The 15785-nt window shown below is 45.4% G+C and overlaps 1 protein-coding gene and 1 long non-coding RNA gene across 2 annotated transcripts in view; both read left to right on the top strand.

Moving 5' to 3' along the window:
* LOC136947174 (uncharacterized) overlaps positions 1-15785 on the top strand; it is a 333221-nt gene that overhangs the window by 265156 nt on the left and 52280 nt on the right. The gene's annotated exons all lie outside the window — the stretch shown is intronic.
* Positions 7552-15785, top strand: part of fut8b (fucosyltransferase 8b (alpha (1,6) fucosyltransferase)) — a 54071-nt gene continuing 45837 nt past the window's right edge. The window contains exons 1-3 of the mRNA XM_067241060.1: positions 7552-7892; positions 7931-8169; positions 14787-14905. Of these exons, the coding sequence (XP_067097161.1) occupies positions 7967-8169; positions 14787-14905 (322 nt within the window). The 5' untranslated portion in view covers positions 7552-7892; positions 7931-7966. The remainder of the gene's footprint in view (positions 7893-7930; positions 8170-14786; positions 14906-15785) is intronic.

The raw sequence follows: 15785 nt of genomic DNA, 5'->3' as shown, positions 1-15785 counted from the left end.
TTTTCCGTGTCATGCATATGCATTCACGGGAGGGTCAAGGGGAAAGTGGGAGATTCCCATAAAGAGATGGGAGGGGATGCGTAAAGTGCGCCTAATTATGTATTCAGATGTACAAAAAACGCCTGTGAAAGCGCACCTCTATTTTGCGGTGAAAATTCTCCGACTTTTAAAAGCAGGCGTAAACCAGGATGCGCATATGCCTCCTGGTGAAATGACAGCCACAAGGATCACACTTTTTGAGTTGAGTGAACACAAAATCATTACGAGTTACAGATTAAGCAGCCATTCCAGCAGTTGTTAAACTGCTCGCTACATTGCAAATATTGGCATTAGGATCATTTCAAACAGTCATCGCTGTTTTGACTTTGGTGGCTGATCCATGATAGAAAAAGAGAAGGAGGCCCATTCAATTGCGCGTTTAAATGCTCGCAATGTACGGTATAGTGGGCGGAGAAAGGCGCTGATTACTCGATGACCTGCAGGTTTCGTAAATACGACGTAATCTGAAGTATCACAGCGTGCGCAATCTGCGGGTTGGCCATGGCGCTAATAACGCTACGTTTGTAAATGTACGTACATGAGGCCCTCAGTCTCTCCCCCTCTCTCAGAAAGTCTCCCTACCTCCCTCGACCCCTGCTTCACTCTCTTTCTCTAGTCTTCTCTCTCTTTCTCTGTCTCTCTGTATCACTCTCCCTGTTCTTCTTTCATTTATTTCTTTCTTTCTCTCCTGCTCAACACCTTTTTCTGTTCCCATGCTTTTCTGCCCCATCCTCTTTGTTGTGTGTGTAGTTTATGCAGAGGCACTTCCCTGTCCGTCTTCCCTCTCCAGTCAGTACTCCCTCATTCTAACACTGACCTGGAGGAGGGCTCAAGCTAGTCTACTCTATGCCGGGCAAACGAGAGTTTCCACAGGCCTTTAAATTCAGGCTCTGAAGACAAGTGAGGTTACAGAATGGGGGAGGAGACTTACTGCACTGGAAACATAACTTATTGCACGGGAGACTGCAGAGCCCCCCACTCTCCTCAATCATGCTTTTATTGGGAGATTGCAATCTGAGGCAGGCACCGTTTTTCTCTCTGTCTCCTCTGCGGCTAGACCCTAACTAGCACCACTCATATCCGGTCTCTTGCTCACTCCCGTTATTCAGCTTTATTTCCCCTACTCTGTTTCCGACTCTGTTGAAGTGAATGAGGCAGGGCTGTCTTTGAGGGTAGGTGCCCCCTGCTCCGCTGCCCCCCACAGTGCCACTCATTCCTCCTTTACTGATTCCCGTCTGTCCACGGCCCCCGGCCCACTAAAGGTCAGCTGTCGCTAGGGCTCATTATGAATAACAGAAAGTGGAACCGACAGAAACGAAGAGTGTGTAGATGTGGTTGTATGTGCAAGTGTGCATACTGTATGTATGTTTATGGGAGTGGGTGTGTGCGTTTGTGTGTGTGCCTGAATTAATACTATGTGTGTGATGGAGAACTCCATGGAGAATGGAGTTCAGGAGTTGCATCCAATGCAGACTGGGCACTAGACCATGGGTTTTATTTCAATGTTTTCTAAAAGCAATTTCAGTCAAGGCTCTTTGTGTGAGATGTTGTTTTACAACTGGGAGAACTCTGGACAGTGTACATCTGATTTAACACAACGGTTAATGAGGAGGATAGTCCCTCATCTTCAAAGTGAACCTGGTTGAATAGCAAGACTCTTTTCTCTCCAGACACACAAACTCACACACTCCTTGAACTGGGTGTGCTCCATCAACCACCCAGGCTAGTGGTGTCCTTGACTGTGTCTGAGCCCCGAGATCCACCTTCACTCGTCAGAAGCCAGACTGGCCTGGCAGGTGGGCTTTGCACCAAGCTCTACTTTTATTTGGACATAAAAGGTAATGAAACAGGAGAATAATTGGAGTATTTTACTGCTAATCATGTGTCCCTTTGTCCTAATTAAAGCCTTGTTTGCACAAACACACTCACACCTCTACTCTTTTTCCCCTCCACTGTGGCAGCGGGGTTTGTCTGTGTGCGTTTGTGTGAGTTGTGCTTGTATACGCATAGGTGCCTATGTGTGTGTGTTCTGTCAGCAAATTATCCACAGAGATAACCTTGAGGGAGAGGCTGGTGTGCTTAGCTCTGATACCAAGAGCCAAACACATACAGAGCAGTCTGTGCTCGCTTGGCTGGAACTTCGCCTTTTGCCACTTTCACCAAAGTTTATCCTGAAGTTGTAATGAAGGGAAACACTACTCAGCGCTCTAACGCCTGGGAAATGTAGTTTGAAGTCAACTCTGGAATTCTGGAACTGCTCGAGTCACTGGTCGATACCCTTTAGCCTTTAGAATCTCCAGTTACTAGAAACCTGAGGACATTGGTGTCTATGCGACCCTGTCATGTCATCATCTCAGGACCATTTCTCTCTCTCTCTCGCTCTCTCTCTCTCTCTCTCTCTCCTCTCTCTCTCTCTCTCTCTCTCTCTCTCTCTCCTCTCTCTCTCTCTCTCTCTCTCTCACTGTAAGACACCTTCCCCTTAGCCTTTTCTCTCTTGTCATTGTTATTTCTCTCTCTCACTTTATCTGTCTCCTCATCTTTCATGACTGGGTTTTTCACTGCCATTTAAGTTAATGGACTCCTGTGCAGCCAGCCTGGAAATGTTGGGGAGTAAACAGCACCTCATTAAATATTCATCCTGCTCCTATGTGTGCAGCCAGCCAGCCATGCCAGGCCAAGCAAGATGACTCCCAAACACACACACACTTCCGCCCCCCCGCCCACAGGCACAATACACACAGTCCACACCCACACCCTCCCCACACAGAGACAAACAGAGTGCATTTATCAGGGAGATGCACATCCTTGGGAATGAATCAGACAATTGCAAATGTTGGTTACTGTTATTTGGACATGCTAAGGTCTACCACAGATGTGCAAGCTCCTTCTTGCCATTGCGTTGGTGGCATCTTTCACCCCCTTTGGCCGCTATGTACCCTGGGGTCAGACATGCCCCTCTAAGCGGCCCAAGGTGGGGTACAGCCCACACTAGTCTGCGCACACAGTCCTGCACTCACAGAACACATCAAATTTCAGTCTAGCTGTCCTCTAGCCCTGTGTAAAAATAATCCTCCTTTGCTTAGCTCAATGCATTATTCAACAGGGGACTTAATACTGTGCCTATGGCTTGGTGATGGTAGCCTGGTGACAGATGTCCATTTCTAGGGTTACACAACTGTACTATGCTTTAGAGCCATGGTAAAAACATAGACAATCTAGTCGGTCAGCATAGCAGCATATAACAGCATAGCGACAGTCTCCGTTTAACGTCAATGTGGTGAAGACTACAGGCAGATATCCCCAACAGTTGCCTTGACAGCCATGAGAAGGACCCGAAAAAGAAAGACGGGTGAAGATAGGAGAAATGCAGCAGAGACCCACTTATGAGCAGAACGGGGTTCTTTATTCCCCTAGTCATTGGAGTGCACAGTCTGAAAGGGCTTTCATTTAGGTATGGGTAAGGCTTCGCTTTCAATCAGGTTTCTCTTTTTGGGGGGAATGAGAGTACAGGGAAATCTGTAAACGACCAAGTTGTCTGGAATTTCACAGCTCAGCAAAACTGCCACAAACGCCCCACTTCAGATCATTCACATTTTATTTCTATATCTAACATTATTATAATTTTCATTATTTATTTTGCATGATTCAACACCACTCAGTGACAGTCCTGGGAGTCAGTGTAGGTTCAGGGTTATAAGAAAATGCCTAATTGTTATACAGAACAGGCATTGCACATACACAGCTTCTGAGAAAGATGAGAGTGAGAATGTATTTCATCAGTTTAGCAAAGCCAGTATTCTGACACAAGTGTGGTTTCTGTCACTCTCATTGCGGTTCAATTTAGCAGTGTATCCCCATAAGCAGTGCATCCATCCATTCCTGTAAGTACATTTCCGCTCCTTTCAGAGCTTTTAACACTATAACTGAAATGGATCGGAGGGGCAGGCTCTCATATCATTTTGTGGATTTGCAGTCATATTGAATATGAAGGGATTCAAGTCAAGAGGTCCAATGAGCCAGCACAGAATGAAAACCTTTTATGTTTATATGCAAATATACACCGATCAGCCGCAACATTATGATCAGTGGGTGGGATTGGTAAACATTTAGTTTTAGAAAAATGGGCAGGCATAGGGATTTGAGTGACTTTGACAAGGGCCAAATTGTGATGACTTGACGACTGGGTCAGAGGATCTCCAAAACTGCATCTCTTACAGGGTGTTCCTGGTCTGCAGTGATCAGAGCCTATCAAAAGTGGATCAAGGAAGGAAAAGCGGTAAACCGGTGACAGCTCAATGATGCACGTTAGAAGTGAAGGCTGGCCCTGTGGTCCGATCCAACAGACAAGTTACTGTAGCTCAAATTGCTCAAAAGATTCATGCTGGTTCTGATAGAATGTTGTCAGAACACACAGTGCATCACAATTTGTTGCGTATGGGTCTGCGTAGCCACAGTCCACTGCCATAAGTTTCTACAATGGGCATCAGAACTGGACCACAAAGCAATGGAAGAAGGTGGCCTGGTCTGATGAATGTCATTTTCTTTTACATCACGTGGATGGCTGGGTGCGTGTGCGCCGCTTACCTGGGGAACACATGGCACCAGGATGCACTGGTGCCATGTGGGAGGAAGGCAAGCCGGCTGAGGCAGTGGGATGCTTTAGGCAAAGTTCTGCTGGAAAACCTTGGGTGCTTCCATGTGGATGTTACTTTGACACGTACCACATACCTAATTGTTGCAGACCATCTACACACTTTCATGGAAACTGTATACCCTAATGGCAGTGGCCTCTTTTAGCAGGATAATGCACCCTGCCACAAAGCAAAAATTGTTCAGTCTTGGTACCAGATACCACAGCTTCACCTTCAGAGGTCTAGTGGAGTCCATGCCTCAACGGGTCAGGGATGTTTTGACACTAAAAGGGGGACCAACACAATATTAGGCAGGTGGTCATAATTTTATGGCTGATTGTATTTATATATATATATATGAAGTACAGTCAAAGCTGAGCCAATCACAAAAATTGTTGTGCCACAAGCGTTCATAACAGTTCAGAGTTACCTTCAGGGGGGTATTCCATCAACATAGATTAAGGAAAAACCAGACTTATTTTGACAAGTCTCGCTTACTTCAGCGAGAGTTCCGTTCCATTAAGGTGGCTTATTTTATTTCTAGCTACGTAACCAAGGTAACTTATACTTCTGAACTAGCCTGCTCTGTGTCAGGCTAAAAGTCGAGCTAAATTAAGATGTGATGCAAATAATTTCAAACCGGCGGAAACAGAATCTCAAATGACAGTTCTGCCGAGTAAATTCCAGCGTTTAAAGCACTTTAGTCCGTGTTCGGAAACATAAGTGCAGACGAATGAATTTACGTTAATGGAAAGGCTTGAGACTTAAGTCTAAGTTGAAGTTTAAGTGAGACTTTTTCGTGTAAGCGCGACTTGCATTAGCGACGTTGATGGAACACCCCCCAGGTCAAGGATGAAACTCAGTGCCCTCTATGTGTTGATGTTTTGACCTTGCTATCACCAAAATCATGACCTGCTTTCCAATAGAGCAACATGCTCTCAACCAGAACAAATATATATTAATCTGCCAGATATTCCACAGAACAAAATCCCCCAAAAATGGAGATGAAGGATTCTTAGTCAGAAAACCAGCCAACACACACTTACATTTACATTTATTCATTTAGCAGACGCTTTTATCCAAAGCGACTTCCAAGAGAGAGCTTTACAAAGTGCATAGGTCACTGATCATAACAACAAGATAGCCAAAAAACATCGCGAGTAGCCAAAACATGAAGCACACATTGTGAACAACCAAAGTAAGTGCCAAAGGGAAGAACCATAAGAGCATGTAGTTAAACAAGTTACAATTAAACATGAACAGCTATAAGTGCAAGTGTACCTGTGGAAAAAAGCAAGCAACAGTAATAAAACAATATATCACAGCGAGAACAAAAATTTAAATCAGTTACCACTAACCACAAGAGCAACAAGTCTCTAAGCAAGAGTCATTGTGATCCTTGAGGAAACTAACATCGGGTCAAGCGAACCGTTCCTAAGTACCGTTGTACTCCCGGAACAAGTGCGTCTTGAGCCTTTTCTTGAAGGTGGAGAGACAGTCAGTGTCTCTGATGGAGGTGGGGAGTTGATTCCACCACTGGGGGGCCAGACAGGAGAAGAGCTTGTGTTGGGACCGGGCGGTCTTGTAAACACATTGCTAGGGATTTGCTCCCAGTTCTTATTTTCCATAATAAAACACACCTCAGCATATCCACAGCCTGCATGCATAATCACAGGCTTTTCTTCAGAGTTCCTGTAAATGGCCGTGGTTGATTTTCATGCAGGTTTCCTTCAGAACGTGTGGCCATTGTGACTGATGTGTGTATGTGACCTCAGCTGTGCTGGTACAGTGAAAGCAGAGCTGGCTCCAGTGAGGCATGGACAGCCTCCATGGTATTACACGGCACCATTTATGTCCTACATACCAACCATGCTGCATGGTCTACATGGTTAGATGGAGTTAACCTACTTAGGAGTTGCCACGCTAGCCCCAAGAGAAGCTCTCCTCTCTCTTTTTCTTTCTTTCTTTCTTTCTTTCTCTCTCTGTCTCTCTCTCTCTCCCCTGCTCACATGTAGGCAGAGGGAATACTTGAGGACTTTATCAGAACCCCCCCTTATATAGACAAAGCTAAGGGACGTCAAATCATGCCAGCACAGGAGGATATGCGTGCACACACACATACACACACACATGCTGTTCTCCATCCTTGTTCACGCCTCATCTATGAAAAAGCTTTGTTGGGGCTCTCATATACTCAGCACACATCCCATGTATCTCTCTGCAGTGGGACTGAGGGAAGTGATGACACAGGGATTCTCTCCCCTGCTCCACTGAGCTCGCCGCATCACCTTGACAATGTCGCCTTTCGTCATGGAGACTGAGGGGACGGGAGCGGCTGTACGGGCAAAAGCAGGGGGAGCGCTTGGGGATTTAGCTGTCACGGGCTGAATCCATTAGACATTGGGCACAGCCATTCCTTGAGCGAGACAGACAGAAAGTGTGTTTTCAAGCTTACACGTGGATCTGCGTGCATTTGCAATTGTGTGTGTCTTTGTCGGAAAGCGACGGAGAACTAAGATGGGGAAGGGCGGTTTTTATTTATGCATATGTATGTATGTATGTGTGTAGGACGTGGAAGTAAAAAGTGGAACAGGCTGATGTGTACGTGCAGCACTGTATAGCGGAGCTGGGGGAGGACTCATCAGTGTATAAATGCAAATTGCAGTGTCATGCTGATCAATCCTGTGGGCTTCTGAGATTGGGTTGTGTCAGGACTGGTCCCACACACCTCTGCTCTGTAACGTCTGCTGTTCTGTCGCTCCCTGGACCCATGTATATCACAGCTGCTCACATCCTCAGGACATGTGTGTCACCTACTCTGTCTGTCTTTTGCATCTTACCAATTGTCCGTCTCTCTCTTTCTGTCCCCACAGGAGCCAAGCCGAAACACCGGAAACCAGCTGGACTGACAGGAAGTCAGACCTTGGAGCAATTGGAGCAATAAACTCACAGATTGCACTACTAGCTGTGAGTGGAGAACAAGGTTTTAACGTTGAAGCCACACCAAGGCTCAAACCTACCATGCTGGTCGTGCTTTAGCATACACACACAGAGAGAGAGGACTGGACAGCCTTCACCCCCTTCTCTTTCTCCCTCCGGCTCCTTCTCTCTCTCAGTTGCACTCTCCCTCTGCCTCCTGTACCCGTCCTGTATCCCGCTGCAGTGCCAGAGAGGATGTCCAAGGCCCCCCTGCTGCTGTTGTGACGGGGCACGGCAGAGTGTGTGTGTGTGTGTGTGGGCGGGGGGTAGGCCGATTGAAGGTGGGGTGGGGGGGGGGGGGGGGGGGGGAGTAAAGGATGCGGCCCTGGGCAGGTTCATGGCGCTGGATCACTCTGGTGCTGCTGGCCTGGGGCACACTGCTCTTCTACATCGGGGGCCACCTGGTGAGGGACAGTGAGCACCCGGAGCGCTCAAGTCGAGAACTCTCCAAGATCCTGGCCAAGCTGGAGAGGCTGAAGCAGCAGAACGAGGACCTGCGGCGCATGGCTGAGTCCCTCAGGTAGAGCCAGGCTGTTTGTACGTGTGACAGCAGGATTGCATGTGTGTGTGTGTGTGTGTGCCCAATTGTGTGTCGATTGCATGCTTCTGTGTGTCAGTATGTGTGTGTGTGTGCATGCCTGTTTGCTTCTGTGTTTTATGTGTGCATGCCCTCGTGTGAGTATGCGTAGAAGCTTTAGAAAGTGCTCGCAGCATTCCTCTCTGTGATATTCGAATTCTCTTTGAAGGCACGGCCTTCATTGATACACACCAACAAGCACACCCACACACACTCACACACAGACACACACTTACTTCAGACAGCTGGTCTCAGATTAAATCCCTTGCTTTTGTAATTATTCAGTATTGGCTCTGAAACAAAGGTGGAATTCATGGCATGAAAACAAGTAAAGCTCTCAGAGAGGCAGTGTCCAGATGGGGCTCTGACACGGTGCATGCGTGTGCTTGTTATCGCTCACCTCCTTGTCTGAGGGACTGGGAGCTGCTCTGCTGCGCACAGGAACGATTCCACCCTGTCATAATGGCACTGCCTTCGAAAGGCCCCTGATAAAAGGCCCCCTGATAAACTCCCCAGCTAAGTATCCGAGAAAAGTCAAACTAGGCAACTGTGAAGCCATGGGGAAGCTTCCTTGACCATTCAAGCATTCTGTTTCTCTCTGTGTTTACTCAGAGAATGTGTGTGTATATTTGTGTTGGTTTTGTTCACAAATGTGCGGATGTGTGTGTGCGTGTGTTTATATGTGCGTGTGCATGAGAAAGTGTTTATGGGTGTGTGTGTGTGTGTGAGTGCCGAGGAGAGAGTTTCCAGAGTTTCTCTTATCTGGTATTAAGGGAGGCCTAATGGACACAAAGAGGCTGTTAGGGTGCTGTCCATCATCCTAGCCCAGATTCCACCCTCATTCTAATCTTGCGACAAACTGCTGACACAGGCATGGAACCAGGCCAGACTCAAACCCCCAGGTTGTCACTACCTAACTGACTGACTATGTGACGACTTTCTGGCTCACTGATTGACTAGCTTCGCTGACTATGTGCCTTTCCTGATTCACTGAATCATTACTTCACGACTTACTGATAAAGGGAATCATTGAGTCCCTCACCAGATAAAAAAAATCATCTCTTGACTCTGGATAACTAACTAGGAGTAGTCGATTCACTCAAGCGCTGCTAACTTGCAGGTTAGCTGATTGATTCCATCGACTCCATGATTCCCTGCTGATTTGAATGGCAGGCAGCGGATTAGCCCACCAATCACCAAGCAGCATTATTAGTAGGGATGCACCAAATCCAGATTTTTGGGGTTCGGCCGAATACCGAATCCACTGGTTAAGATAAGGCCGAAACCGAATACCGAATCCTACTCCCACCCTCAGTCCATTAACACAGTAAACACATTAATGAAGTAAACACCGTCCACAGCAGTGTATGTTATTAAATTTTTACTGTAAAAAAAAAAGAATAGGCAACATTATGCCAGGAAGACAAGTGGGAAAAACTATTTTGACAATTACCATATGCCTATGTTTACCCTATCTCAAGATCCAATCAATATCCAAAATATTAGCCTTTTAGATTTCTTTAATGTCTTTCGGATGTTTTCATACGCAAAAAAAGTTCTGAAACGTTATTTCGGTGGATTATTCCTCCCGTCACCTTTACAACGAGGTACAACTTGTAAGGATTGTGCGCAATGAGCAACACAGCTAACCGTGTGGGTAGCGGCCCAAAAAAATGCCAAAATCCTCTGCAATATTCTTCTGTTGGTATTCACTCTCGTTTTCAGCTTCAAGTGGGATCAGCTTGGGCGTGCTGTATGTGCCAGAGTGACCAACGCAAACATGTTGGCTGACTTGCGACAAATCCTGGTTGAGGAATGGGATGTCATCCCACAGAAGTGTGTGACCAGGCTGGTGACCAGCATGAGGAGGTGCCAAGCTGTTGTGGCTGCGTATGGATCTTCCAAACGCTACTGAGGTCCCTGACAGTGTAAAATGAATAAAGTGTAAAAATTGCCAATATGTGTTGTTTTTTCCTTATTACTGTGGGAGACTGCATTTATCCAATCCACCAAGCAACTCAAAACGAGAGTGAATACCAACAGAATAATATTGCAGGGGATTTTGACAAAAGATTTTGGGCCGCTACCCACACGGTTAGCTGTGTTGCTCATTCCAAGAATGCACGATCCTTACAAGTTGTACCTCGTTGTAAAGGTGACTAATCAGGCTTTCCAACGATATAAAATACAATACGAAGTGGTATTATTGAAGGGGAGGAATAATCGACCGAAATAATGTTGCCGAACTATTTTTGAGGGGGTTTACTTTTAAGTATGCTTTGAAAATAGTTCACTTTTCATATACTTTTAAGAAGTATGCTTAGAAACAAAAAATGGTATACATTTTTTCTGGAGTAGGATCTACGTTTTCTTTTATTATACGGAAAATACTGTCAAAAATACTTTTAAAGTACATTACAAGTTACATTTTTGATCCATCTGGTACATTCTAATTATTCATGTCTAGAAAAATCTATTATGCATTGCACATTATATATTTTTTGTTACTGAAGCTGTAACCTTAATTACTACCAAAACATTTTGAAGCCCTATACTCTTCTACTATACTAATAATTATCAATTTGGAGTATTAATGGAAAAAATTAAAAAGCTACTTGAGAAAGAAGCAGACAGAAGGGTTGTGTTATGCATTTGAAGGTTATACTATCAAACTGACTGAAGAACGAAATGACGATGTGAAAAAATGAAGATAGCGTGGCAAATTGGCTGGTCAATTCCCATGATGCAAGGCGGTAAATAGTGTTGAAATTTGCTGATAAATTTGCTGTTTGTTCAAAATACAAATGTAGCTTCATGAATTTCGTTTTTGTAATGTGTCTGCTTAGAATGTAGTGTTTTGTTGCGTGGTAATTGTCATTGTTGTGCTGGTTTACCATTGTAACCATGAGTTAAATGACTGTTACGTTTGATAAGAAGAGCTAGATTATTGCAATTTGAGATCATACGCAGTTATGAGCTACTTTCAACTAATAATCTGCAGTTTCATTTGTTTCATATAAATAAGTACACTGCTAGTATACTTTAAGTACTATGATAATAGTATACTTTAAACTTAAGTATACTAAGAAATTAAACTTGAAGTATACTTCTTTTCCGTAAGGGATAAACACCTTCCTGTAATCAACGGGGGTGTCATTATGTCGACCAGCGTAGCGCGCGTAGTGCAAGCGTAGGGTTCGGATTCGGTGAAAAAAAATTCTAAGGTTCGGCCGAAACCGAACCCCGTCAAAAAGCCCAATATTCGTCCGAAACCGAATCCTGGAATCGGTGCATCCCTAATTATTAGAGGTGAACACAGGGTCGCCATAGCGAGCTGTCTGAGGCCTCACCCTCTCCACTGCTGTCAGTCACCTCCGGCAGGAATCTGTGGCTGGCACAGTGCTGACGACTTGCACAGGCGAGACTGCGTGACAGAGAAGCCAGTGAATGGTGAGAGTGGCAGCTGGGTTGATGGATCCCCAGGCTCCTAGAGGAGGGATGAAGGGATGGGTTAGAGGAGAAGAAGAGAAGAATGGGAAAGACGATGGACCATGCAGTGAGTTTTAGGGGTGCAGACTTCTGTTCCTTGATTATCTGCTGTACATATTGCAGTACATGCACTATTTGTATGTTGCTTTGAATCAAAGCGTCTGCAACCAGAATACAATTTCTAAATGTAAATGAGAGAAAAAGGAATTTCACACAAAGAGAACATTACGTGGAAGATAGCAGGCTTTAAAAGAAAGGATTAAAAAAAAATCTTTGACTTCTCATTAGAACATTGACCTCCATTACACGGTCTTCTCCTTCAAGTGCTCGAATGGAATCTGACTGCTTTCATGGAGTAGTGGGCGTAATTGTGTGAAAGTCTAAGTAAGGAGGCAGATGTATCACTATGTGCAACTCAACCATTATTGTGTACGGCGGTATAATGTGTACGGAGGTATAATGTAGAGATATGTCATTTCATTACATATGAGTGTGTGCCTACCTTAGGAATGTCTTGGTGTATGAGATTGTATCTTGTGACTGGAGTGTTCCTGGTCCTCCCGCTGTCTGTGTGAGGTGAGGCTGAGAAGACTCTTTTACTGGGTAATGCTATTAGCTCAGTGGGGCTCCGCTGAGCAGATGTTACTGCCGCCTCCGGTCTGAACTCCCATCGACCTGGCCTTCTCTCAGACCCAGGGAAGGCAGGGGTACTGACACCAACAGTGGCCCCATTGTGGGAACTGTCTGTCGGCAGGATGGCTCTGTCTGCCGGGGTGGCCTGGACTGGAGACCTGGCCATGCATGAGTTCAGTAACACTCAGTCACCATCTCATCTGATCTGTGTGTCTGTCTCTTTCTCTCTCCCCCCTCTCTTTCCCTTCCTCTCTCTGTCCCCTCTATACCCCCTTTCTCTCTCCTCTCTCTCTCCCCTCTCTCTCTTTCTCTACCCCCCCTCTCTCTTCCCGTTATCTCTTTCTCTACCTTCTCTCTCTCTCTCGTTCATTCTGTACATACACTATCACACACACTTACACACACATACACACCCACACATCAAGCGCTGTCCAATAAATGTTCCTCCTTGATGTACAATGAAGGTAAATTGCATTTATGTAGACTACTTTCATCCAAGAATCCCTGAGAGCTTTACATTCCCATCCATATGTATGTCTTCCCAGGTCAGCTCTGGGGTCCTCTTTGAAGTCTGACAGTCAAAGTATGCACTGAATATCTCACAAAGGAATATGTATGCAGTGCCATCTTGGCCCCTTGTTAAAACGGATGTATCCAGCTCTGATCCAATGTGAACTGGTTGCCATGCGCAGGGGAGCCAAGGGGAGGCAGCGAAGCAGCGTTTCCGAGGGAACAGACGTGCGTGCAGGGTCTCACCTGTTTTCTGCTTCAGCACCGTTTGCTGCAGGGCGCAGCACTTCCTGATTCCCAGGCTGACACCCCCTCCCCCCAACCCCCTCTGAATCCAACACTGTCACCCTTCCAATTTCATTAATCTAAGAGGCTGCTTTACCCCCATGAGTGGTACCCACTTTCCCTGCCTACTTTCCTCTCGTTGTAGTCCTCAGAGAAAACAATGTGCTGTGTTTATGCCAGGGATCATTTGTGTGGTGTAGCGATGGATGCCCTAGCTGGCTCACACTGGCCTAAGTGGCTGCAGCTGCACCTGTGTCACAGTCAGTGGTGTGTTTCAAGTTATGTCTTTGTCAGACTTGAGTGCCCGCAGGGGCATGTACATGTATATTTGTGACCACCTTAGCAGATTGTTTGCTTTCTGTAGCGGTATACTATTACGCTTTTATAACCTTTTTAGGGAGATCTCACTTATGATAATTCTGCGAAGGTCAGACAATTCCCCTGTGGGATATCATCACAGTAAACACCCCTCTTCCGGTAGGAGAATTATTGTCGGTGGGAGTTTCCTGACATTGTCAAATTTTTTACAGCCCAGCTGTCAGAACAGATACTGGGAAGGGAACTGGGTCTTCCTCTATGTCAAATTTGTGTCAGACAATAAAAAAGTCACTCCTGAAGTTACGGGGTCTTTAGGAAAGGTGGAATATGATATTTATATATCTGCTATAGGCTATTGAACTATTACAGTCATGTCCCTAATGCAGCGCTCAAGCTGTTCTTACCTACATTTATTCTCACATGTTGCTTTGTGTGTCTTAGGAGGGGAAACAGGGGTGGGGGGTGGGGTCGTAAGGCGATAGTAGGCTGAGTGAAATCTTTAAAACCTTCATCTCTATGCCTGACTGGGCCTGATGTTCCCCTCTCAGGGAGCAAATTTCGTTTGCATGCCTTGATAACTCATTAGCGTGGCCTTTGTCTCGATCCGTAAATGCTGTTATTCCAGTACATGTAAGCCATATTAATACTTTCATGTACACCCCTGTGTATTAATATGCAGTTAAAGGCATTTTGAGTTGCCCTTGGTTGAGGCCATGTGATCAGTTAATGCTTGTGAATTTGTATTGATGAGTTCAGCAGTTGTATTTACACTTAATTGAGATGTTGAGGCAAAATCAAATGCATACCCTGGTTGAAATGTCTCTATTCATTACAGCACATTGTGTAGTACTAAAGAACTAAACACTGGACAAATACAGCATTGTACCATGCAATTACTCATTAGTGAATGACTCTCAATGAATTGCATTTATAAGGAATGCCTAAAAGCAGGCCCAAACATAATTTTAACTGTAATGAGCAATTAGGCTTTGCAAGACTTTTAGCAGCAAACTGTGTTAAGCTCACAGAGTACTGTGCTATTGAGCACATAATGCTTTGATGCATGCTAATATTTAATCAAGGGAGACACAAAAAGCTGCACATATTAACTGTAAGAGAGCTCTGACTCACATTCACACAACGTGGGGAAAATGCATGCACACACATATGTACACAAAGGTACTCTTTTTGTCATATACACTTCAGTGCACATTCATCACATTCATTATTCTCCCATACGCATACTCATCCTGCTTCCAATGTGCAAAACCAAACAGACTCCATCCGTGTCCCATGCTCACTTCATCCCCCCCTCTTGTTCCCAGGATACCTGATGGCCAGGTGGACGTGGGCCCCATGGCTGTGGGAAGACTACGCTCCCTGGAGGAACAGCTGACCAGAGCCAAGCAGAAAATTCACAGTTTCCAGAGGCTGACTGGAGATGGTGAGCAGGGGTACAAGGGCATCGTGGAGGGGTGGGACGAGGGCTCAGGAGTAGGCCTCAGGGGAGGCCATGTAAGAGAATCAGGAAGTGTTGGAGGTAGAGATTAAGGGCCTCATGTACTAACGCTTTTGCACCCACTTCAGGCGTATTTGTTTCGCAACGTGCGCGTAAAACCATGGTGAGGTATGTACAAACATGCCGCACTGAGGTAAAAGCGCAGACTGCCTGTTGCGGGAACTGAAAATGGCAAATTGCGCTTTTCTGTGTCATGCATATGCATTCACGGGAGGGTCATGGGGAAAGTGGGAGTTTCCCATAAAGAGATGGGAGGGGATGCGTAAAGTGCGCCTAATTATGTATTCCGCGGTATGTATAAAAACCGCCCGTGAAAGTGCGCCTATATTTTGCGGTGAAAATTCTGCGCCTCTTAAAAGCAGGTGTAAACCTGGATGCACACCCCCGCATATGCCTCCTGGTGAAATTACAGCAGTAATCCGAACAAGACGAAGACAGGCCGAGGAGACGATCTGAAAGGATTTTTACAGATTAAGCAGCCATGCAATATTACAGTTACTGGAATTTGGAATTTCGTTCCAGATTGCATTTTTTTGTGTCGGTGTGGAATTCCGGCCTTGTATAATATAAAAATTTGCTGTTACCTCATGAACAAGTACATAAATTTCGTTATCACTAAATCTTTGTTTTCGCTGTTTTGACTTTGGTGGCTGATCCATGATAGAAAGAGAGAAAGAGGCCCATTCAATTGCACGTTTAAATGCTGGCAATTTACGGTATAGTGGGCGGAGAAAGGCGCTGATTACCTGCAGGTTTCGTAAATACAACGTAAACTGAAGTATCACAGCGTGCGCAATCTGCGGGT

The sequence above is a fragment of the Osmerus mordax genome, chromosome 8 (assembly GCF_038355195.1).
Source record: "Osmerus mordax isolate fOsmMor3 chromosome 8, fOsmMor3.pri, whole genome shotgun sequence".
In the NCBI taxonomy this organism is placed as follows: domain Eukaryota; kingdom Metazoa; phylum Chordata; class Actinopteri; order Osmeriformes; family Osmeridae; genus Osmerus; species Osmerus mordax.
This window is presented reverse-complemented; position numbering and strand designations above follow the sequence as displayed.